Source organism: Talpa europaea (assembly GCF_964194135.1).
Source record: "Talpa europaea genome assembly, chromosome: 1".
Classification (NCBI taxonomy): Eukaryota; Metazoa; Chordata; class Mammalia; order Eulipotyphla; family Talpidae; genus Talpa; species Talpa europaea.
Window position 1 is genome coordinate 56,533,737 of NC_140073.1, and position 27,335 is coordinate 56,561,071.

The 27,335-nt window shown below is 35.9% G+C and overlaps 1 protein-coding gene across 15 annotated transcripts in view; it reads right to left on the reverse strand.

The window, feature by feature from the left end:
* The window catches only part of PICALM (phosphatidylinositol binding clathrin assembly protein), a gene marked incomplete at both ends in the record, with an annotated part of 86,114 nt that overhangs the window by 49,806 nt on the left and 8,973 nt on the right, over positions 1-27,335 (reverse strand). For all 15 annotated transcript variants that reach the window (XM_084254090.1, XM_084254091.1, XM_084254089.1 and 12 more), the window contains 2 exons: positions 1,178-1,253; positions 4,295-4,437. In XM_084254090.1, the coding sequence (XP_084110216.1) occupies positions 1,178-1,253; positions 4,295-4,437 (219 nt within the window). The remainder of the gene's footprint in view (positions 1-1,177; positions 1,254-4,294; positions 4,438-27,335) is intronic.

The window sequence follows — 27,335 nt, forward strand, 5'->3', positions numbered from 1 at the left end:
GGTATTCAATTATTTCTACTTACTACTTCCATCTGCCAAAATTAAAGTGGAGAGCCCCAAACCCAAAGACAGCTAGTCACTAAATTTCAATTTTATATCCCCAAGAACCACAATTCAGGTCTTCATTAACTCTCCAAGAGATGAACTGAATGATTTCAATGTCTTTAACACTACTCACTCCAATCCAGCCTGCAGTGAATTATGATGCTTTATAACATGCTCCATCTCCCCAAACTCTCTAAACTTCGGTGGTTTCTCCCTGCATCATAAAATCCCAACTCAAAATATTCTATGCCTGAGTTCGGCCCTGCACAGCTTCTTGAGGGCTGTTTGCCACTACGTATTCTCCAAAACATCATATATTTTATTCACTCTCATTTGCTCTATAAACCTGATACCCCATTTTCTTTCTCATCTATGTACCTCTGCGTAAGCCAGCTGCCAACTCATGTCTTCATCTTTCAAAGTTTAGCATAAAATATTACCTTCTCTAAAGACACTTCTCAAATTGAGCCTTACTGTTGACTATTCTCAAACCATTTGGTAAGCCTTTTATAAGGTTCTTCTGTATGTCTAATGCTGATATTCTATATGCAATCTGGTTCTGAAACTAAGTACAACAGTACAAAAATGTTTAGACAATGTTCATGGAAGGTTACAACAGCAATTTCAAGTTACTGAATTAATACAAAATAACAGGTGTGCATACAACAATGCATCTGAGTAACTCATTATACTTAGCTTTGAAAGTAGATGCATAGCATTTCCTGTTTGACCCACACTGTCATAAGCTCTTTACATTTATGTTAAACCTCATAACAACCAAAAAGGATACGTGTGATCAATATTCCTGATTTTATTGATGCAGAGAGGGAAGTAACCTACTCAAGTTCACCCAGCTGCAAAGTAACAGAGATGAATTCAAATCTATATAGCTCAGTTCAAGGAACAGTACTCTCTAGTCACTGCCCTGAACTGCTCTCGAAGAGTTCTGGGTGTCAGGTAGTAAAGTCAATCCAAACACTAAAAGACAGTTTATTCTTTCTTACGGCCTTCACTGAAATGTGGATGTTAATGGACGTTCCACTAATACATGCATAAAGGACAGAGTTAAACTCTGCAGTAATCGCCACTTAAGGGTCACTTCTGATTTCTATAATGAGTAAGTTATCTTTACCTTGCAATCCACTTTTATCCAAAAAATTGCTTAAGTTAAACAATGTGTTTCTTGAAGCCAAATACTGGATAAAACGCTGGGGAAAAAACACACACACACACAAATAATTGTTAAACCACTGCCATCTAACAAACTCAAATTTAAAAATTAGTGCTCTAAGGTGTGGCTAACACATTCTATTAGACCTGTCTAGTTTCAATTTTTTATTCCCCCCTCCCCTTCTAGTTACCAACCCTATAGACATAAAACATAATATTCACTACCATACAGGAGCTTATTAAAGCCTAATGCTCATAAAAATGACACTAAAGTCAAAATAAAAGTAAATGGGTACTTTTAACCAGTAATTTTTGCTTTACTGTGGCATGCTGGAGGCCCCAGCTAATCATACTTATGTAGCATCTTTAGTTTGAATAGCTACCTAGCGGTGTAAATTTTTATGACTTTTTTAAAAAGCAAAATACTTATAATCAAACAAGAATATTACAGACATCCTTTTACTCACTATCCATATTAAGCACATTACCATATTCACTCTAGATCCTCTTATAGACTCAAACATTATAGGCTTTATTAATACTTATACCTTCAAACCTGTCTCCCCTTCTCTCTCCTTTAGAGAAATCACTTCTCTGAAATAGGCATATATCACTTCCACACCTGTTTTCATAATTTTACTACATTTATAAGTATCTACAAAGCATATATAATTTTGTTTCTACTTTAAATTTACAAAAATGCATTTTATTTTTTGCAGTACACTTTTAAACAACCTTTTCCCAAGAATTATCCATTTACTATATGAAGATCTAGTTCATTCATTTCAAAAGATAGTCCAGTATTGCAATTAACTATAATGTTGTTATATATATGAACATGTACTTCTTCCAATTTCACTATAATTAACAATGTTTCATTGACATGTCTTACTTGGTCTCCATGTGCAGTTTCTCAGGATATACACACAGAAATGAACTGTTCCTTAACCATCTAAGTAGTAGTTCTTCTCTAAACACTGTCAATATGTTCTTCAGAGTGCTTACCGGCAAACATTTCCTTACTTCCCTTTACATGCAAGCTCTCATGTTAAAAAAAACTCCTTTCAACTTCCTTTCTTTTAGGAGCTCTCTTTTCTTTAATGTGCGCACAGGGTGCCCATCAATGAGGATGTTTACCCCGGCTCATGAGAGCATCCCAAACTAAACACCAGGGCTGTGAAAAAGACCTTATAAACCAAGGACTTACATTTCACTATTTATCCTAAAACAACTTCATTTCAAAAAAGATGTTAAAATATGCTAAAACAGTATCGAGCTCTGGTTTTCACAGAAATTGTCAACTCTAAGCATTGTGAAATGCTTAGGAGCATCCCTGGCCTCTACAAACAGGTTCCACTGCGTTCTCTCCGATTGTAACAAATGTTCCCTAAAAGGAAAAAAATTACTGTACTTTTCTGGGCTATTTGAAAATTTGAGAATTCTATGGCCTCCCCATGACCACAGTATAGTGAAATCCTACGCATGTTCTCTCACAGACTAAAGGAAATTAAACATGAGTTTATCTAAAAACCATGCATTTTGAAATGCTATCTTCCTCCTTTTGTCAGTCAACTGTAAGGATTAACATTTAACTTTCTATTTCTTTGCCTTTATTAAGGTTTTGCTTCTTTAAAAATGAGTAAATAATGCAAGTAGGCAAACTCGAAGTTTACCTGCCATTAGTTTATTCATGAGCTTTTCTTTTTAAAGAAGAAACCACATCTTAAAAAAATGAGAAATACATGAACGTGAAATTATAACCTTAGACATATTGCTAATAAAAGTAAAAATTATCACCTAGTTAAAATTTAAATGATTCAAGTTACATTGACGCTAGAGTCAAACATTTCTATTTCCTCTGTATACTGGTTATAAGGAATTAAAAAAAGCAATTAAAAAAAAGTTAGAGTAATATATGTCCTGAAAATGGTCATGTCTGTTGACTTAGTAATATTCCAGATAACACTTCTGAAAATAACTTTAAAAACTACAAATAAAATCATACAAATAAAAAAATGTGTTATGACAGTGAATAAAATATGGGATATATGGTCAACTACATAGTAATCAAAGATAAGAAGAATATGGAACTTAAGGTATGATATAAAAGTGTTAAATATAACATTTTATCTACAGCTATAAAATATATTTTTGGGTAAGGACTAGAAGAGAACACCACAATGTAGAGTCAGATCTGCTGTGGTGATATAGTTTGGGTAAATTCTTGCTTTAATTCTGTTCCATTGGTATTTGTCAAACTAGAGTCTCATGACTGAAAAGCCCAAATACTGAACACAAAGTGGTGGATAACATTATGCTCAGAAGTCTAAAAAATAATGACTGAAGTTATTCCCCATAAATATGGGAGGTATTTTCCAACAACCAGTGGGCTACTTTTTCTAAAGTACAGAAAGCAAAGTAAATACATTAATTTAACTTTTTTAGAAACAATTTTTTAAATAAGTATACTTGGTTGAGAAAAGTACTCAAAATCAGTTGCTAGATTATCATGTAAAGTAATCTAAATTTCTCCAAACATTAAATTTCAAAAATTTAAGCATCTTATTTGTTGCTATTTTGGGCAACGGATACTTCAAACACGACTTTCTGTTGACGGGAGCATTCTTCAATCAGTCTCTCCCAGGAAAATACCATTATTGCTCAGTATCACAAACCTGAGCTAGGCAAAGTGCTTCCACAAACAATTAATTATATGAAATCATACAAATTGTATGATTTATCTAAAAACTGTAATACTATAATAAAAAGCAAAGGATACACTACATACAAGGCCTACAGAGATCAGTGCTGGTGACAGAGCCTACCTCTATGGTATGAATCTTGCTTCATGATTCCATTACTGAAGTCCTGTTGCTCTGCACCACTTTTTGTCATTTAACTTACAAACAATCTTTCCTCAAACTGTGGGGCCCACATTCTTATTTGCTACCTAGGAAACTTGCACTTTTTAATCTATCTTTCAGTTAATTTGCTGAAGCCATTCCTAAAATTTCAGTGGGAAAAGAAAGCTGAATAATCAATCAACACATTATGCTTGTTAACTAGAAATTCTGCTTACCTCATTTCCATACACCATCAAATGATGAGTAGTAATGAGAGATTTGAAGACCACCACCCAACTACTGTTAGTAGTTCTTTCAAATAAACTGTCCGCCAACTGTGGGATGTTCACATTCATCTCATTTGTGCACTGAATTAAGTCTGCAATAAAAAAAAAATTAATTTACTCTCTGATTATAACTTGTTATTGCCAGATTTGCATAGTAACAAGTGCATCTAACAACCATAGATCATAAAAGATCTAACAACCATACATCATAAAAGAGGAACAGACATAGGTAATTTGAGTAAGTTGTTAAAAATCTCTCAGAACAATTAAGACCACTATAATCAGCCTGCAAGGTAAACAAGGTATTGATTAGAGTTGCATAAATGATCAAAAATGAGAAAATAAACTCCCTTGAGGAGTAATTCAACCTGAAGTATTTTATCTCAAAAGTATTTCAAGGCCTTAAGGAATTTTCAATTCTTTTACTATTTGCAAGTCTTCAGAAATACAATACTAATATTATTCACCCCTACCTTAAACAAAAAAGTTCAGAAATCAGATATGAAAGCATGAGCAAGTTGAGGGTCAAACTATTTTTACTAATATCCTTCTTAGAAAGCAGCCTTCACATTTACAGGAAGGTAAGAGAACCCACATGGGCGTACAATCTGTTACTTTGTCCTTTCTCCACTCAGTTCCACTTGGTCAGCCCCTATAACTAGTTTTAACACTGACCTACAACAACAAAAACCCACCAAAAAAAAAACTGAAAATGACCTGAAAGTTATTACTGCATAAATTTCCAATTAAGAAATGATCCAGGGTGCTCGCTTCGGCAGCACATATACTAAAATTGGAACGATACAGAGAAGATTAGCATGGCCCCTGCGCAAGGATGACAAGCAAATTCGTGAAGCGTTCCATATTTTTTCAAAATGGGGGGGTTGCAATTGTATGGGGAATATAAAAATAAAATCTATTATTTAAAAAAAAAATATTGGAGAGGACAGATTACCAGTTAATGTTTAGGTGGTAGGAAATGAGACAAATAAAAAGTGATCCATTATAAGTTAAAAAATTAAAAAATAAAGGTATTAAATGATTACCAAAAAAAAAAGAAATGATCCAGGGCCTCCCCGGTGGCGCAGTGGTTGAGCGCTGGGTTGCGAAGCTGCCCGCAGCCTCTGCAGCGCCCGTTCGATCCCCGGCTGCTCCCCGGCCACCAGAGGAGGGTCCCACATGGCGCGCAGACCTCTCCTGCCGCCCGCTGCTCCCCTCAGCAGTGTACTTTGGTCCTTCTGCCTGCTCTGCTCCCCGCTCTGGCTCTGGGGAATTCTCTCACCCTCCCGCGCTTCTGACTGTACCCAGTGCTTGTATAAATAAATAAATAAATCCTTTAAAATAAAAAAAAAGAAAGAAAGAAGGAAATGATCCGGAAGCTCTACGCAATGTTACTGTAAAAAAGGGGAAACAATCTAAGCTAAAATTCTGTATTTCAAACTAGAAAGCATTACTTATAGTCTAATACACACAATCATTTCAACACCAAAAATGAAAAAAGCTCAACAGACCTCAGATTTCCCTCCAGTGGCTGAAGAGATTATTATTGACAAATTCAAAGAAAATACAAAACATGATGCAATTTAAAGAACAGAGAAAACAATGACTTGTTTTACCTCTAAAATATATACTATAAGCATATAAAAATACCTGTTATAACTATCATCTGTTATAACTATCATTAGCAATTTTTCCAGTTTAATCTTCAGGGCACAGTGATTAAATTATGAATTCAGTGGATGTCACTTAGCCTCAGTTGCTAGCAAGAAACATCATTATAACTATGACCACTTATTTGCTTACTCTTTTAAAAATCATATATAGTGTTGTAAGCCACCGTTAACACATTAAAAACATTATTCTAAAGGCCCAATTATTACACAAAGTATTATTTAATAGGCAAATGCATCTTAGACAAGCAGTTACCCTATCCAACACAGCTTGAAGAAAGCAAAAAACAGTCAGGAATGCCTATAAACAGGATCATGACACAAGGACTTCACAATTCAGACTACTTGCAACAAAATTTAAATAGTATGTTCAACTTGGGTGTACGGTTGTTTCCTAAAGTAAAAAACAGAATTTGACCTGTCTTTTCTCTCCTACGGCACTGAATATATTGTATTTCCTTATTCCCAAGGTTAATCTTTCTCTCCTTCTCAAATAGTCTATTGAGGGCATGACCCTGTCTTACTCATTTTGAATCTATCAGAACTTTAAACACAGTGGTCCAGTCCTAAACTTAATTGTAAAGTTACATTCCTCGATTTTTGTTTATATACAACGTGTCATTTTATATCTTTCCAGAAACTTTCTTGATAAGTTAATTCAATGCTTAAATAGCTACTTCCTCATGATGACATTAATAGTCACTTCACTCCTCAGAATCTTAGTTTTCAGAATTGACCTGTCATGAAATTTCTTGTCACGATACTGCACAAAGGCGCTCCTATTTCTGTGTGTTTACATACTCTCCTACAGTCCATCCATAACTGAGTCTCCTGTACCTCCCGCAATTCCACTATCTCTCCATCCACTATTACCACCAAAGCAAGAGCCAGACCTTATTTATTTCTTAACTAAGGGGTACCATCTCTCCCAGGAGTATATGGAAACTGGGTAGGAAATTATTATGCTTTCTGAGGGGTGTTAGCAGCCTGTAACATCAAGGTTGAGAGAGACTAATAGTCCTATAATACAAAGCACTCCACAACTTAAAACTGCTCCAAGCAAAATTGTCTGTATTGAGAAACAGTGCACTGACTGGCCTCTCTGCATCTGATAATCTACTTGGGGTCTCCCCCACCCAAATCCCCAAACATTTCCTAAATTGACCACAGAAAGATTCACAACCAAAACTCTCACTGTTTAAAGTCAATGATGTCCCTACTGCTTAGGGGATGGCATACATTTCATCCTTGTCAGTATCTCCTTGAATCTTAGCTTCCAACAGAGACTCACTTTCTGGTTTTCTGATCTGTCTTGCTGCTCCCACATTCAAGCCTTCCACTCTTGTTCATTCTTCAAAACAAAAATTTTCCATCCATGAAGTCTTCCCCTCCACAAACTAAAGTTCCCTCCAAACATTCACTAAAGCTGGCTCATAATTATATACTGAAGAACTATTCTACATGATCATAATTTATTTCCAAATCATCTTCTACTAGACCTTAAAAAAGAGCCTAAAATCATTTTTGTTAGAAATTCTCTACAGGCATACCTCGCTTCATTACACTTAGCTTTGCAGTGCTTCGCAGACAATCCTTTCACAAGTTGATGTTTGTGGCAACTCTGTATGAAGCAAGTCTATGACATTTTTTTCAACAGAATGTGCTCACTTCATGTCTGTCACATTTTGGCAATTCTCAAAATATTTCAAACTTCATTATTATTATCTGTTATGGTGATCTATGGTCAGCGATCTTTGCTATTACTATTTTACCTGTTTTGGGGACATCATGAACCTCATCCATATAATCAGTATATGTGTGTGTTCTGACTGCTCCATCAGTTAACAATCTTATGATGCCCTCTAATTATTCACTGGCACATCCCTTACTTTCCATGGAAAACAAGACATGATTTAGTAAGGAAAGCTTGTTGAAGCCAAAAGTTAGGCCTCTTGCATCTATCAGCCAAGTTGTGAATGCAAAGGAAAAGTTTTTGAAGGAAACTAAGTTTTGCTCCAGTGAACACACAAATAATAAGGAAAAGTCTTACTGCTGATAAGGAGCATGCTTTTAGTGGTCTAGCTAGAATATCAAACCAACCACAACATTCCCTTGCACCAAATCCAGAGCAAGGCCCCAATTCTATGAAGGCTGAGCGATAAGGAGGCTGCGTAAGAAATGTTTGAAGCTATTGATAGAAGTTCGTTCATGACGTTTAAGAAGCTGTATCCATACAACAAAAGTGCAAGGTGAAGCAGCAAGAGATAACTTAAGAGGCTGTAGCAAGTTATCCAGAGCAAATTAAAATCATGGAAGGTGGCTACACTAAAGATTTTCAATGTAAACAAAAAAGAGCCTTCTACCAGAAGATGCCATCTGAGACTTTCATGACTAGAGAGAAGTTAATCAATACTTAGCTTCAAAGCTTCAATAGACAAGATTCTCGAGTTAGGGGCTAATATACCAAGTGACTTTAAGTTGCGGCCAATGGTCATTTACCATCTCAAAATCCTAGTATACTTGAGAATCATGGTATATCTAATTACATTTTGTAAAAGGAGCAAAGCATGCATGACAGCACATGTTTACAACACAGTTTACTGAAAACCTCAAGTCTAGTGTTGAGATCTGCTCAGAAAAAAAAGATTTCTTTCAGAATTTTATAACTGCCCATTGACAATGCACCCGGTTACCCAACAGTGCTGATGGAGCTGTCCCAGGAGATTCACAGTGCTTTCACGACTGCTTACCACCATCAATTCTGCAGCTCCCTCAAAAGAGTAATTTCAAGTTTCAAGTCTTACCACTGAATAAACAAATTTCATTAGGCTATAGCTGCCTGAGAAAAGATGGATTGTGGGCACGTGAATTAAAAACCTTCTGGAAAGGATTTACCACTTCTAGATGTCATTAAGAACATATATTAACAGATGTTCCCAAATGTGAACAGAAGCTTGGAAGAAGTTGACTCCGATTCTTATGTATGACTTCGTGGGATTCAAGATTTTGTAAAGGAAGTAACTGCAAATGAGGTTGATCTAACAAGAGAAACAATTAGAAGTGGCACCTAAAGACATAACTGAATGGTTGCAATCTCATAATGAGAAGTTGCTTCCTATGAATGTGCAAATAGAGCAGTTTCTTAGAGGTAGAATCTACTACTGGTGAAGATGCTGTGAGCATTATTGAAATGACAACAAAAGGTTTAAAATATTATATAAACTTAGTGGCTAGAACAGCAGCAGTGTTTTGAGAGGACAGGCTCCCAATTTTGAAAGTTCACTCGAGTAAAATGCTCTAAATCAGCATAACATGCTACAGAGATACCTTTCTTGAGCGTGAACTGATGAGGCAAACTTCATTATTGTCCTATTTTAGGAACTTACCACAGTCATCCCAAACTTCAGCAGCCATCAACATAGAGGCAAGACCCTCCACCAGCAAAGATTACAACTCATTGAGGGCTCAGAAGATGGTTAGCATGTCTTAGCAGTACAGTAGTTTTAAATTAAGGATTGTACATTTCTCTAAAGAAACATGCTACTGCACATTTAACAGGCCACAATATAGTGGAAACATAAGTTTATACCAACTAGAAAACCCCCAAATTTGTGTGACTCACTTCGTCAGATTCGTTTTATTGCAGTGGTCTGGAACCAAACCTACAATGTCAGAAGCAGACCTGTCCCCTTCATCACGGTTGCTAAGTAAATTGCCAGGATTTGATGTTCAATGAAAATAGAGAATTCAATTTCAACAATCGGATTTTATCAGAATATAGATATTCTATCTACCCTACATTCTCTCTGTAATGACCTTGCTTCAGTTACACTGATGGCTTCTTTTCAATGCCTTCCACCAGCCCAACTGCGACCTCTGGTACTCAGCACTAGCCGTTCTCATCTCTCAGTTATCTATGCTTCTTGCTCCCTCACTTTATTCCTACAGATTCCAGAGATCTTTGCTCAAATGTTATCCTAACAGACAGACTTTTCTGAATATTTATATTATACAGAATAACAATGCCTTAGGACACAACTCTACCTCCAAACCCTCACTATTCCCACCTTACTCTTCTATTTCTTTCTAAAGCACTTATCCCTAGTTCATCTATATTTATTTAATACCTTTCTCTCCCAATTAAAATACAAGCCCCATGTAGGAAAGACTGTTTTGTCCTCTACTGTATCCTACCCAAAGGCCTACTACAGTACCATGCATTCATGGTTCGACACTCACACTTTTTAAATATTCATTAAAGTATCTCCAGAATAGTCCTAAGATGATTTTTCTTAAAAGGGGGATCCAAAATGTATTTTTTTACACAGACTACTCAACAATCTACAACTATATGCACAACCTGCTAGTCCCTAAATATTGAAAAATAAGCCTGAGCCCATATTATATGTGAAAACATTTCAAGGTAAAAGATAAGGAGGATCTAACAAATAAAGGACTTTATTGTGAAAAATACAGTATGTTTTAGAAATGACGACATATTGCAGACTAACTCCAGAAGCTAAACTAACATTGCACATATAACAGGAAAAGTGAAATAAGAATTAATGTGGAGGTTATAAATTCAAGCTAAACCAAATTTAAAACCAAAGTTATATTAATAATGTTGGAAAAATATTACTGAGTAGTTTCATAAACTCTGCAGAATATACTTTCCCATGACATTTAACTCAACCAGTCATTTTCTTTTCTTCTGCACAACGCTTGCACTATAGAAGTAACCTGAAAATGCTTCCAACTCTAATCCAAATAAAAACTGAAGGCATAATGGGAACAGCGATAGCTACTGCTTTCCCTCCCTTTCTCAATTCAGGAGTAGTTATTAAGAAACATAAACTTGTCTCATCAGTCAAAAGAGTTCCAAGGTAGATACATATTTTCCTTTATCTTAGAAATATAAAAACTGTAATATCTTTTTGAATACAAATATTTAACAAGTCCTAAACCTCAGACTCAAAAAAAAAAAAAAAAACTTTACTCATGGCATATATGTCCTTTGTTTTAGATATAGGTGAGAATTTATCAGGGGCTCTACCTAGTATTTAGGGATAGGAAGAAAACAGACATATCCTGGAAGTGAAGAACATTGTTTTCCAGACAGACAGTGGAAGGAACCAATCCCTACTATGCACACAAAAAGTTCTCACTTTTACTTTATTATATGCCCTTCCAACAAACAATGCCTGGAGTAGTTAACCAGATGTGAATTACATTAAGACAAATAAGGACTTTGTCCCATAGGTCACAGAAGCTCATTACTAAATGGCAGGTTTATGGTAAGAGTACTTTGAATATATATACTGAATGAATGGGCAATTAGCTGTTTTACTACAAGTCCAAATTTCTAATCAATTTAAAAACAAAACAGTAAAATGCAAAAAAAAAGTATTTTTATATTCAGGGGGAAATGTCAAGAAAGCACAAAATTTGTAAGTTATCAGATGGTTTCTAATCTAATTTTAATATAGACATATTCCTTACAGACCAGAAGCCTGCGAAGATCTCACCAGGCAGCACTCCCAATTCTAGAAATGGAGCACTTAAGGTTCACTTGCACAGTAAGAGAAGCAACCCAACCAGTGCACCATGATGGCATGCACCATTAGCAGAATGTAGAGACCTTGAGTTCCTACCTAAACAGCATCAAAATTATGCTGACCCCTAAAAAAAATTTCTAATAAATAAGGTTGGCCAAATACATTCGTTAAAATGCATCATATCATAATCAGCCAAATAGTCTCTCTTTCAGGAGGGCCACTAAAAAGATAATCTTTTACAACTGCCTTCAGAATCAATTTTAGTAACAAAAGATTGATTTCTTCAATCACCTAAAAAATCAGATACACTCAATTTGGAAAACAAATTAAGTAGTCCATCAAAATTTGCTCCACTGATTAGATCTTTGAAATTTTCCTGGGTGGGTGCACAAATAAAAAGAGCAAATATTAACCAAGATAGTAACTACAGGGTAAAAAAATAATTTCTGGATTTTTGATACAAAATAGGAGCCTTTTTCATTTAGCAAAAATTTGAAAATATTCAGAGAACATGCAAGTTGAAATCAGACTTAAGTCAGAAGAAATTACACATAGAGACAAATCTGCCCTTGTCATGAGTGTGAAATGTCTGGGAAATGTAATAAAATCTTTTATCTTACTCTATTTGGGTTTTGTGTTAGGATTAAGAAGGGACAGTCCAATTAAGATGTAACTGTTAAAATTTTATCTTTTAATTTTGTGAGAGGTTCTCTATGAAAAACACAATGTTACACTTGCCCATAATTTTCATTATAACTAACTCAAAAACAGGGTTTTCACACTTATACCTTAAAAAATAATGTAATCAACATATCAACTAAAAACCAAGGAAAGAATCACAGAATATCAAATTCTCAATTCAAGTTTTTATTAAAAAGAAATGGCAAAGGTGAAATGATTTTGATGGTGGTACCGTGAACCAAGGCAACGAAGAGAACGTCACAATCTAAGATAATGTCCAATAATGGAGGACATCATTCGCTGTTTAAAAATAACAGCACAGGGCCTCCCCGGTGGCACAGCGGTTGAGCGCTGGGTTGCGAAGCTGCCTGCGGCCTCTGCGGCGCCGGTTCCATCCCCGGCTGCTCCCCAGCCACCAGAGGAGGGTCCCACATGGCGCGCAGGCCTCTCCTGCTGCCCGCTGCTCCCCTCAGCAGTGTACTTCGGTCCTTCTGCCTGCTCTGCTCCCCGCTCTGCTCTGGAGAATTCTCTCACCCTCCCAAGCTTCTGACTATACCCAGTGCATGTATAAACAAACAAACAAACAAAAAACCCAAATAAATAAATAAATAAAAATACATGCCTCTTTAAAAAAATAAAATTAAAAAAAAAATAACAGCACAATCTGACAAGGACTACCATAAGGCCAATAAATGCACAGGGGAGGGGGGAAGCTAACAGGAATAATATAGTACATTAAATGAAAGCCATGTTAAAGAACAATATAGACTAAGATGCCATTTTTTAAAAAATAAATATGTAATATTTTTTAATATAGACTACATTTGTCCAAATACATGGTAATGGGGAAAAAAAGTAAACACTCAAAATTATTCAGCAACTAAAATACCATTATTATCTTATGAAACTATATTGCTGTTATTTCCATAAACTTACAAATATCAGTAAGTACTTCTTAGCTCATAAAAGCACTGATTCTGAACTAAATTTGATTCCAGACCCTTCAGAGCATCATGATAAATTACAGAAAGTACAGTTATGATACGCTGCTTACTTCTTCAAGGGCATGAGGAAGAGATGATACAAGCACAAAAGTTGCATGGTTTAACAGATGTAAATTTGTTAGATACTGTTGCATAAATAGGTCAATAAAGGTGGGCTGGGGTGCCGAGTCCCACACATTTGAAAACTCCTGTGTAACTTCTGATTCTCCCAAAAAACTTAATTATAGATATTCTTTAGTATTTACAGGAATAGTTTCAGGAATATTCTTGGACAACGAAATCTGTTGATATTCAAATTCCTTAGAGATGACCATAATCTGCTGTTTAGTGTCCACAGAGTCAACCGATGACATACACTGTTGGCTGAAAACATGAATGCACTCCCACACCACCCCCTCAGGCATGGTGGGCTGTCCTATTCATTGGGGAAAAAAAAAAAAAAACAACAATATTTAAGTGGACCCATAGTTTAAACTAGTGTTATTCCAGGATAAACTGTATTTTGAATACAAATTCAATCTCTCACCAGGGTAGATGAGACTTAAGACATCCCTAGAATGCAAAAAGAAGTAAGGAAAAGTCCAATTGTAGGGGGGGGGGGGGACTGCAGCTGTAGGAAAACCAATGTCAGCATAATTAAATGTACTATATAGCCATCACCATATGTTCTCTGCAAAATTAGACTAAAGATTCACACATGTGAAAACTAATAGAAAAACAACTACAATTTAGTAGGCACAGTAAGTTAACCTGGTTCTTGAGTAATAAATTTTCTTTCTTTATATACAATTTTTTAAATCACCACGTAAAAGGAGAGTTTTTGTACCTCTTAAAAACTATTCAATGAAAAGTTACTGTAAGTGTTCAGAAATTCTCTCATTATCTGGCTGTTTATTTTAAACAACTGAACATTCAATTTCTTTAGAAAAATAAAAATTTGACATAGATTTAGGTAAGTATTTCTGAGGACATAACTACACAAACTGTCAAGCGTACTGAGAGCATCTTCAGGAAAAAAAGGCAGCAAGAGAAAAAGGACTGACCTCCTTTATATTTGTAGCAGAAGAAAGAAGAGGGACTAAAAAGGGTGAAAAAAGTGGAACTAAGTGGAACCTAAAAGGAAAAGAATCCAGATGGTGGTAGGTAAACAAAGCCAATCCTAAGACACACTACATTAATATCTGGCTGAAATTTAGCCTCTTAAGTCACAGCTGAACATAAGCCAAGTTTGCAGAATTGCCCATGGTGTAATTTTAAGCACAAAATAAATTGTTCTAATTAATGGAATCATTATGTAACTGTCCTAAAATTTTAATCAATATACAAAGTATCCTTTGCAAATCAGTCCAACCTACTGTTTCTTAATATTTCCTATCACTACTTAAGCATTTGCCTCTTCATCTACAAATTTGTCATAAATATATAAAATCTTGTAAGAGCAAAAAAGTTTGTCATGAATATCCCTACAGAAAAAAAAATATTTCCTTGGAAAACTCCCAAAATTCACTGACACGGACATATTTTCAAGTGAAAGGGCTGTTTTTTCTCCCCCAAATCAAAATGTTTTCGCGTACTATGTTCACATTCTTAATAAAAGTCTGAAAACCCAGAGATTCTCCTTAGTGGTCTGCTGTATTCTGCATTCAAAACACTAGATGGCGGACTGCACAGAGAAACACTGGAACCAGCTGGGTTTAGGCTCATCTATAAACAAACTCCTTAATTTTAAGATTAAGTTTTCATCCAGTACTCCAAAGTGGTGATTTTCAAACCTAGACACGTTCATTCCATGCCAGAATCCAAATAAGAGCCTTAGGAATGAGGAGAACCATATTTTGGTAAGCATCGTCTCAAAGGTAACTGTTATACTCTATATTCGGATACTGCTAATGTACCAGAAAATGTAGAATAAAAAAATTGTTTATTTGAATAAAAACACATCACTTAATATAAGAATAAATTATTTAAACTGAACAGGACAGGGCCTCCCCTGGTGGCGCAGCGGTTGAGTGCTGGGCTGCGAAGCTGCCCGCAGCCTCTGCAGCGCAGGTTTGACGTGCACAGACCTCTCCTGCCACACCCCTCAGCAGTGTATTTCGTCAGTCTACCTGTTCTGCTCCCTGCTCTGGCTCTGGTGAATTCTCTCACCCTCCCACACTTCTGACTGTGCCCAGTGCTTGTATAAATGAATGAATGAATGAATGAATGAATGAATCCTTAAAATAAATAAATAAACTGAATAGGGCAACAAAATGAAAGCATTTCAATGCTCAAACTGGGGGGAAAAAATGTCCATGTTATAAAACAAACACAAGGTGTTCTCTTTCCCATCTTTGAAAATCTTAAATGTCAGAATTACAATCCCATGGGGAGGGGATGGGACCCTATTAAGTGTCAAGTAATATAAGAGTAAATGCCAAAGTTATAAATTCTTTATTTTTCTATTACATTCTAAGAACTGACTAATAATTCATTAGGCTAATTAAAAGAGAAATAACCAAGAAGTCTCAAAAATAACCAAATGCTGGATCAGAAACACACAAAACCCTATTTCCTTAGCAAAATAAAGATCAACTGACAATAACTATGACTACTGTACTTACCTCCACCAAGGCTATAAATCACAATAGTCCAGGGTGGGAGCAGAAAAAATGTAAAGAATTCTTTTACTCCAAAAATACCAAGAAAAAGTTATCAAAGTGTGAGAGGCTGCAAATACTGATCACAGTATTCTAAAGGAAAAAAAGATTATCTGAAAAGGTTCAAGGAACTACTAAAAGAATGTTATTAGCAGGACTGATCAAGTGTCCTGGTTTTCCTGAACAGTACTGGTTAAATCTATGGCCTCAGTGTCACATGCAGACAAGCATACCCCTTAATTCTCAGAAGTGACCCAGTTTGGAATACAAATTACACATCATTCTAGTTATAAAAATCACCTCATCGAAACCTATATGTAGCTAAAGAATCAACACACCACCACCATCTACTCCTGGTGTTCTGACATTTTTCTTTTTATGAGAGTTATGTTCCGGTCCTTCCCCAGTCTTATAAAACACAAACATGCTCTTATTCTATCCATTTTCTCTTCTCCTTCCACTCCCAACTTGTGAACAATTTTTAACATTTATCTCTGGTTCTATTTTGTTCTACCCTGAGAAAACCATCTAATTTTTGAATGTCAAGGAAAATCTATGCAAATGATTCTGAAATTTTTTCTCTGAAAATCAGTCTAAGGTCTTTGGGGAGCTGAAATACTATATTAGAATTTTTTACCTGTTATCCCACACTAAATATCTCACACTTAAAAAAACAAGAACATAATCCTAACTGTAACCTAACTGTCCGATTTTTGTTTTAAGGAATGAAGATTCATTTTCACTTCATTAAAATAAGTTCAAGAATGTGCCATTTTCTCGTATCTCCTACAATGTGTGCCACAATGCCCCATACATGTGTTGATATGATGGTATAAATATTTGTGTTTTTGTAGGTGAAATAAAAGCTCAATTCTCCCAAGATCCAAGGGGAGAAAAGCGGAAGAAACCAGGTGAAAAGTCTTCCCCATAGCTAAGCTATTGTTATTCTATAATAGCCAAGTCATATCTAAAAAGTTATAGGCATCCAAAAGAATATGTGTCTTTTCTTAAATTCTGCCAAGTCAGAGAAAATAAAGTGCCATTAGCCTCTCTGCTAGTCTCCCTTACCCAGAAAAGTACAAATTCTATGTCCCCAATGCAAGTGGAACAACAGAATCTTTAAATTCCGTCTTCCTGTGCCTCACTATGAGCAAAAATCCCCCTTATTACATAATGTCAAATTGTCTTAGGAGTTAGAAATATCTAACACTGGAAGAAGTTCGTTCCACAATGAAGCTTATAAACTAGTGGGGAGAGACAATCAGCCAAAAAAGAGAGTATCTGTCAGATGGTGATAAATGCTAAGAGATTTCTTTGCACTTAAGAATGGGGGCATGTGTGGGGCCTTGGCCTTCCTGGTGGTGCAGACGGTTGAGCGCAGCACTGTGAAGCTGTCGGCAGCCTCTGCAGTGCAGGTTCGATCCCCACCAGCCTCGGAGCAATCCACATAGGGAGCAGACCTCTCCTGCCACGCCCGCTGCTCCCCTCAGCAGTGTACTTCGTCAGTCTGCCTGTTCTGTTTCCCGCTCTGTCTCTGGTGGATCCTCTCCCGGGCATCTGGCCTGTATCCCGGTTCTTGTACAAATAAAATAAATCTTAAAAAAAAAAAAAAGACTTTCCTTTAAAAAAAAATGGGGCATGCGTTTAGGGGAGGCTGCTATTCATATATGATAATCAAAAATCTCACATAAAGATGATTTTTGAAAACTATAGTAACACTGGTACTGCATATTACACAATGTAGTACAGTAGCCTGGCAGTCTACGGAACTGATGATCTTCCACATGCTGGGGAAGCAGGGAGGCATTCCATTCATTCCACAGTTCACATGTCTGCTCTATTCTTGCCAAACCAAAGTCACAATGAACAGGATATTCTCTTGATGATTCTGCTAAGTCTCTAGTTTTATGTAGACTGTAAGTAGAGACAGTGGGAACCTCATCTATTCTTTCACACACTCTGCAATTGAATCAAAATAATCTATTCACCTTACGTGAATCAAAAGTCATACCAGTCGTTACTACAGTTCAGGAAGTATCACACTGTGGTAGGTAGGTAGGCATTAAGAGAGCCTCCCCCACCCCAAGCTACTGAGTAACAAATGAAAGCCATTTCTGAAAACTACTACAAACAGTAGAGAGATAGCCAGAAATAGCAAGCACCAAATAATACTCTATATCTCTAAGGCTCAAAGTTTTGAAAGAATATTCTACAAGTGAAAAATGTGAGCAATTATTAACATAGTAATAATAACCTTAAATAAAACCAAAGATTTTTGCTAATATTTCCTAGTATTCAACTGTTATAAAATTCCATATGACCCATGTTTGCCTATTTCTCAGTTAATTCAAAAAGGAAAAAAAAAACGTAATTACATATACTTCATAAACTGCCAAATTAAAGTGAAGATGCTACTTTTTCACAAAGAATGCATGTAAATTATGCCTCAATGTTAACGTGGAAAGATAATTTGTTTAAACCTAGGAATTCAAATTCTGGTCATCAAAGTGTTTGCTAATCTGGGAGGGAAAAACTTTCAAAATTATGCACAAGTGTAGGATATGTGGCACGGTCTATTTACATTCCAAAGTAAAGGTATTATTTGATTCAGTCTATAGTCAAAAGTTATCAATCTAAGTATATTACAGCAAATAATTTAAGAGAATCTCTTCTATTAGAAGTTAAAATGATCCCAAATTATTTTGCACACCAGAGTTATAATTATTTTTCCAAAAGATAAGCTTTAAGTATATTTCAATACAAGGCATTTTGATAAACAGACCTGCTGTTAGAGAATTTAGAAAAATGCATTTAACACACAAATGGTACTTAACTGGATTTTTATTTAGTCCTGTTTCTATGTAACACAATAATAACAGTAACACATAATAAAAGATCACATATATTTTCAAAATGCACATTCCATCTGTGGATATTATCTGATCCATCTGTAGATACTGTCTTAAATTTCTGAGAGAACGTATCTTTCTCCTGGTTTGTTATGAGACGATAAATCTTAAATGATCGAGGCATTTAAAAAAAAAAAAACCCACCTTTCTTCCTTCATTCTACAATACTAATCTTTCACCAATTTCATTTTTGCTATGGTGACAAAAGCTCCCCAAATTAAGCTTCTGGTCAGCTAACAACAAATTATTTTGGATACTACTCTTTCTATTTTTAGCACTTTCTATTCCTTTCAAGTTAGTTTCTCCTTATTAGAGCTCTTCTTTAACCCTTACTTACTAGAGTGCCCTAAATTCTAATCCTTCCCAATCTCTGCTTCAAATAGTAAAGATGAGAATGCTAGCTTCTATGCAGGATCCCATCCACTTCTGTGTGCCAGGATTGTACTACACAACAGGATTAAGTAGTACCAGAATGAACGAAGGATCTAGAATCAAATTCCAGATTCACCATTTACAATTATGGTTTTAGGTATGTTAATTAGCCAATCAGTTTCAGTTTCTCCATTTGAAAAATGGGAATATTAACAATTTTCAAAATATATTACAAGATTAAATAGACTTAAAAGTACTTTGTAAGCTTTAAAGCAGCATTACAAATATTAGTTTTACTTAGCATCATATATTAGTGATTTCCCCTCACTTTAAATTATTGTTTCATTCCTTTTCCTCAAACTCAGTAACTTCCTTCTCAAACTCTATTTCCACAAAACCTATTACTTAGCAGATTTATAAAGTCCCATTTCTTCAACTGGAAAGTATGACAATAGTTAACTCACACTTGATCGTACGAGTGGCAAAATCTTTATACCTGCATATTTCTTCATACTTTACACAATTCTTTCATATCCTCATTCTTCTCATGTAATAGCCTTGGAACAAGCAGGGAATGCTCTATTTTAGCACCACTGTAAAGATTTGAACACTTGCCTACCAACAAGAAAACAAACAGCCTACCTAAATAAAGTAACATAAATGGCTGTGCTGGAACTATATTCTTTAAAACAAATCTACTAGAGGGATGGGTGGAGATATTTGTAGACGTTTTTTTCCTCCCAATTCTCTTCATTCCAAAGGGTTTGAGTCTTGTCATCAATAACTGATTATTCTGAAGTTCACATTCTATTTTTTAGTCCTTACAAATATAATTCTCAGAAAAGACAGTAACCCCCCACCCCTTGTCCGGTTCAATACATTCTGCTCATTGGCATCATCATCTTCATTTGGCTAAAATAAACTGAGGTTGATGGGCTATGGGGAAGACAATCACATACTTCAACTCAAGTTCACAAGGAACAGATTTAAGAGTTCTGAGCATCCCCACCTCTAGTGCCTCAGAAACTGCAAGCTTTAAAATAATCAAAAGAATGATATAAAACAAAATCAACTCACCAAATTTTAGGTGAGTAGAACTTACACGATTTTATGGAGAAACATACACATAGTTTTCCATCTGCCCCTCTGGGCCAATAATGCAATCATTCCCATTTCTAACAGGAGAGAGAAAATAAGCTAAAAAAGGGCCTCAAAAGCTGCAATACTTTGTTTTATCACTAGTTAAACATTAACTTGAATGAAGAAAGTCAAAGGAAAAGCACTTTTAAGGACAAGTCTACAAGCCTAAAGACAGAAAAGATTTCACTTAAAAGGTTTTCATTTCCTGAAGAAATGCTTCTGTTCCTACACACCTATGGTAGCTGCTCAAGGAGTGTCTGCCTCCTTAACTATTTTGTAAGTAGCTGTCTAACTTAGCTGCCCAATGTAACTCTTCATTAATTAATTTTTAAGTCAATATCTATCATTCTTCGTAATTGCCTCTCAGCTATATTACGCAGTATGCCTGGGGTGTGTGACGGAAATCGCCTGAAAACAAAGCCTTGGCTGATTTTAGGTCATCAGTATTTTATAAGAATACTGAAGAACAAAACTAAATGAAGGTTTATACTATACCAAATCTAAAATCTTAACACTGAATTAATACTAAGTTCCAAACCTACTAATTAATACAGATTCACAAAGCTCTGTAAAGAAGTTATAAGAACCTGAAATTTATGACCCCGTACCTCTAAATCATATACAGCGTTGTCAACCAGTGTTACCTCAATTTAAAAAAAAAAAAAAAGAATGAAAAAGTTACAAAGATGGTGGGGAGTAAAACAGGAGGAATTATTACATGTTATACCTTAACTTCTCAGTCACTAAACAGCTGATTTTACTTTTAAAAGGAAATGGACAAATAGGATGTGGTTACATCGCCTAGATCTGAAAACAGAAGACACAATAATAGGTAAAGAATAAACCAGATTTCTCCTCCACTTTTTTAACTATAATATCAAATATAGCTATATTAATAACTCTCTTGAATATGCAGTTTTAAAACAAATTTATTGCACAGTAATCCACTCAATTTCAATTTACCAGCAATTCTTCATATTGGACTTATAAATCAAGGCCTATTCACCTAATATAAATGCTACATCTTTCCAAAATCTTGCCCCTCCCTTTCCAAAGATAGTAAGGATGACAAACTTAGCAGTAGAAAAAGTACCAACAACTATTAAAACATGTATCCTTCGTATAATTACATGATAGAATACAATGAAGGATTTCTAAATTACACCAATAAGATGTTCATGTAATTTCAAGTCAGAAAAGGTTAAAAATGGCCAAAGAGGAAAACAGCTTATACTGTATTTGACAAATTAATTCAAAACTAGCTATCTAGCCAAGTACTGCAAATAAAAGCTTTTCCCTCACACCCCTTTCCACCCCAGTCTTCTCTTAAAGATTGTCACAGGAACACAAAAGGTTGCAAGTCAAAAGTAAATGAACAGCTATAGAGCTAGTCTAGCATTAATAAGTAGTAGATACACCCAACCCCATTCACAGTATGTATGGAAACTCCAACATAGTCCTTCTAATAATAAAGGATCTTTGAAATGATAATGCCTAGATATCTATGGTTCTATGAAATAAAAGATTTCAGCAAAAATTCGTAAGTTCATTACTTAACCAAATAATTTTAAGATGTTGGTGTGCATATGAGCTTATTGCAGTGGAGTAGTGATGCTCTATTACAGACCCTCAATTGCTTTCCCATTATGGCCACTAATGGTCAACAACTGCACAATAAATGCGCTGTCGATCACTATGACATGATCACATGAACTAACTAGCTCAAGCCCAAGCTCATAGCTGAGTATCTTCAATATAAAGATTAATTTTATCCAAGAACAACAAAAAGCTGATGACTAAATAGTTCTCTAATCCCATACACTAAATTTACTATCAAAGATCTGCAAAGTATTTATCAGGACACCATTACGCACCAAGCACTGCATTCTGGGTAACGGGGATAACAAAAAGAAAAAGCCTCTGCAGAGGCAAGGGAAGCAGTCTCAGGACACCTGCCACTAGCAGTCTCAGGATACCTGCATTAGTAACTCGCCAGGGATGGTCAATGTGTGTGTGTGTTGGGGGGGCTGTCGGGAAGGGCTTCCCTCCCTTACCCACTAAGGACATCCAGCCCAAAATGGGTAGGGTCACACATGCAGAAGGCAGCAATCCAAAAAGGAGATAAATATAGTCTGTTTCATGACTGACTGAAGTGAAAAATTCAGAAAAACAAGTATGTGAGATTGGAAAGAAAGACTTCTATTATCAAGTATTTTTAGATCTTACGTTATTCACATATTTTTAATAAAGGTGGAAGAAATTTCACATTTTTATTGGTCATTTTCTCTTAAAATAACCTAAAACAATGCCGCCTATCCTTGGCAATAAGAATCACAGAATGGTACAGCAGGTAGGCAATTTAGAAAATAATCAATTTTAGTGAATATGGGAATTTCCTAAGGTTGCAGAGAACTGGGGGCCACACCCCATATTCCAACTCAGGGATTATTCCTCTTGAAGCATATTAACAATTTACTCTAAAACATATAGAAAGTTGATTTTTCAAAATGAAATGTTAACATATTTATCAAAATTATAGTTCTCAAAGAAAGGCTTTCTCCTACATATATCCCATTCCCTAAAAATTCTGTGACCTAAGAGATCTCCCAGTTTGCCTTCCAATCAAAAATTATTCTTGTTATTTAAATGCTAAATTTATTCTCATTCTTTTACTAGTGGTGTCTCAGTTTATGTATCTGTAAACAGAGCTAATATAACTACCTATTCAACAGGTTTTTATAAAGATTAATTGTGCTAAATCATGTTATGTTCAAGACAGAAAGAATACCTTAAATTTTAGCTATTCCTTAAACCCATACTCCCCTACAATCTAACCTCAGATAACTGCTCTGACTGTATTTCTCCTTTTACTCAATCTGTCCCTCCCCCAGGCCTGAAGCACCCCATTTACCCTCCAGAGTTAAACAGATTCTTCTGCTCCCCAAACACAGTTGCAGTCTTCCTATCAAAAGGTGTTTGCTCATGCTCTTCATGCCACCTAAAATGTTGACTGCTTCTCATTACTCATCAATTTAAGATAGTTACCGGTGTCCTTTATTTTTCAATGGCATTTAAGGTGTACTTGACTCACATGGCCTGGAAATACAGTTCTCTGTATATGTCATCTTCCCTGCTAGACTGAGAACGTGATCAGCAATTTTACTTTTCGATTCTCAATACAATAACTGGATTCACAGTAGGACATTTGATATGTACAAGGCTAAGCAGCTAAGACTAGTTTGGTAAAGATTCATCTTCAAAAACCTAAGAATGACTAAAAATTAATGTATTATTTGCAGACATAGTTAAATTATGTAAGTCAGGGCCTCCCCTGGTGGCGCAGCGGTTGAGCGCTGGACTGTGAAGCTGCCGCGGCCTCTGCAGCACAGGTTAGATCCCCGGCCATCCCGGCCACCAGAGAGGGTCCCACATGGCGCACAGACCTCTCCTGAGGCCCGCTGCTCCCCTCAGCAGTGTACTTCGTCAGTCTGCCTGTTCTTCTCCCTGCTCTGGCTCTGGTGAATTCTCTCACCCTCCCGCACTTCTGATTGTACCCAGTGCTTATATAAATAAATAAATAAATAAATCTTTAAAAGAAAAAATTATGTAAGTCAAGCATGCCCCCAAGAATCTTACTAATTATCAAGCTCTTTCTAGTCACACTGGGCTTCATCAGATAAGAGTTTGCATTTAGGTTCATTCATAAATTGCGAACTCAAACTCAACTTCCAAAGAAGCTCACAAAAATTGCGAGCACAGTGTACCTGATATAACTTATTTTGCATTAAACCCCCAAACTATTCAGAGGTCCAATTTCAGGTGCCAAAGTTTATGCAGTCTCCTGCACCAAAGGCAACTAGATAGTGCATTCCTTCTTTCCCAACTACAGTCTATCTGGGAAAGGAAGAAAACCACCCCTGTGATACCTAGCACCCACATCTGCAGCGAGGAAAACAGCTGATGAACAGGAAGAAAGGGGACCTAACCTGAGGGTTTGGAGAGAATGGTGGAAAAGACCAAAGTCCAGGAAGATTAATAACCCCTTGCCATAAGGGTTCCTTCAGCTTCATTTCCGGAACCCTTTTCACTAACACTTTACATTCCACCAAACAGAACAACTTGAATTTTTCTACATACATATCACAATATACTTTCTCGCTTCTATGTCACTGCATGTGCTAATCTTAGGATTAGCCTTTTATCCATCTGGCAAACTACTATTAATCCTTAAAATTCTTGTCACCTCCTCCTTCAAAATTACTAATTCTAACTGGATTATTTCTTTGTTTTTCTAGAGTCTCGTCAGCTCTTTGTAGATTTTTGTGATCAGTCCTTTATTATTAGTGTTGTGTGCAAAAATGTTCTCCCAGTTGGTGGGGTTTCTCTTTGTTTTGGTTATTGTCTCTTTTGCTGTGCAGAAGCTCTTTAATTTGATGTAATCCCAGCTGTTTATCTTTGCCTTCACAATCACTGCTTTGGGTGATGTGTCTGTAAAGATGTCTTTGAGGTGCATGTCATGTAGTGTTTCGCCTCTATTTCCTTCTACTATATATTTTATAGTTTCAGGTCTTATGTCTAGTTCTTTAATCCATTTTGAGTTGGTTTTTGTGCATGGTGTGAGGTAGTGGTCAAGCTTCATTCTTTTGCATGCAGTGACCCAGTTTTCCCAGCACCATTTATTGAACAAACTTTCTTTGCTTCAGTGGATATTCTTTGCTCCTTTGTCAAAAAATGGGCAGAAGAGCTAAAAAAAGAAGCTTCTCAAAACAGGAAATACAAATGGCCAACAGGCATACAAAAAAATGTTCAACATCACTTGCAATCAGGAAAACGCAAATCAAAACTACAATGAGATACCATCTCACACCAGTGAGAATGGCACACATTAAAAAAACTAGCAACAAGAAATGTTGGCGAGGATGTGGAGAGAAAGGAACTCTCCTGCACTGCTGGTGGGAGTGCAAACTGGTCCAACCACTATGGAAAGCTGTGTGGAGATTCATCAACCTGCTAAAGATAGAGCTTCCATACAACCCAGCAATTCCACTCCTAGGTATTTACCCAAAGGACACAGAAACATCAATTCCAAAGAGCACCTGCACCCCTATGTTTATAGCAGCACTATTTACAATAGCTAAGCTTTGGAAACAACCCAAATGCCCAAAAATAGATGACTGGATCAAGAAGACATAGTACAAATACACAATGGAATATTCCTCAGCAATCAAAAAAGATAAACTCATGCAATTTGCAGCAACATGGATGGAACTGGAAGGGATCATGCTCAGCGAAATAAGCCAGAAAGAAAAAGAAAAATACTGGATGGTCTCCCTCATAGCAGGAATCTAGAAAACTTAAATATGGGACCATGAAAAAGAATAACTATAACAAAGAAAAAATCAAAATCAACAAACAACTATGAACCAGAGACACACTATGAGGGGCGGGGAAAGGAAGGAATGGGGTCAAAATAAGGGGGATGCAATTGTATGGGGAATATAAAAATAAAATTAAAAAAATAATTTATTGTTCATTAAAAAAATTACTAATTCTAAGTCCTACTTTGGTACTTTATATAAGGAGTATTATGCCTTTATCTCAGCATATGACCTACATGTCATTCATCTTTGCATTCTTTTATAGACTGTAATTATTTTTCCCTGCATTGCACTTAATACTTCTGACTAGGGTTTTTACCAGTATTGCTCAATATTGAACAAAACTTTATCTTACACATTTTGCCCCATATTCTTGCTTATACAGCAAGCAAAAAAACAAAATTTAATACAAGTTTTTTACAAAAATAACACAAAATTTAAAAATATTTGCTTAGAATTTTCCTTTTCCTAGACTTTGCCAAGAAAAATAAAGTAAGTAAGATGATAAACTCTCAGGTATCCAGTTACACAGAAATTAAGATTAATTGCAATTCCCCTTCAAAAAAAAATTAACTTGGATTTCCACAGACAATTCGCCAGAGTACTAAGTCCAACAGAGAACAATCATACCAAAAGTGGGTAGTAGGAAAAAGCCAATCAAACTCATTCAATATTAAAGACATATTTCATGTTTGACTATATTTTTACTTTAAGTATTTTGCCAATGTCCATTACCAACACCCACAAGTGCTTAGCAAACAAGACCTTACAACATTCTGCTATCAGGTGTGGACTATCACAGACAATGTAAAATCTAAAATCAGGTCTGTCTGGAATTCACTTTCAGCTATCACACACAAAGCAAATAACACTCATGGTAATAATGAAAAGCAAAGCAGAAGAAAACCCAAGATTTAATGAAAATTTGTTTGAAGTCAAATATACCAATAATGTTTAGGTTTTGGAATAAATAATTTTTTATTATGATAAACTGCCCTAACTTTTTATAAAACTATTTCTCACCTTTTATAATTCCTCACATTTCAAACAATAAAGGACAGAAACTTACTTCATGGAAACAGAAGGAAGTTTTAAAAAGATCACTGCTCCTAGCAAAAACTATTAATTCTACAATCTTCCTCTTTTCAGTAAAAGTTCCCAAAACATTGTTCGATAATACTATTAGAAACCCCTCATGACAATTTCATCCCACCTTCATTCGTTCAACAATTTTACTGCATACTTGCTACATGCCATACTTAATGTACTAAGATGGCACACAAGAACTCTCTGTAAGCAACTATAATTATAGAAGTTATATAGAGAATTTATAACATATTAAAAGTGTCATTGTCAGGTCTCCCCGGTGGTGCAGGGGTTGAGCGCTGGGTTGCAAAGCTGCCTGTAGCCTTTGCAGCACCGGTTAGATCCCCGGCTACCAGGTGAGGGTCCCACATGGCCTGCAGACCTCTCGTGCTGCCCACTGCTCCCCTCAGCAATGTTTTTCGTCAGTCTGCCTGCTCTGTTCTCCGCTCTGACTCTGGTTGAGTTCTCTCACCCTCCCATGCTTCTGACTGTACCCAGTGCTTGTATAAATAAATAAATAAATCTTTAAGGAAAAAAAAGTGTCATTGTGGTGAAG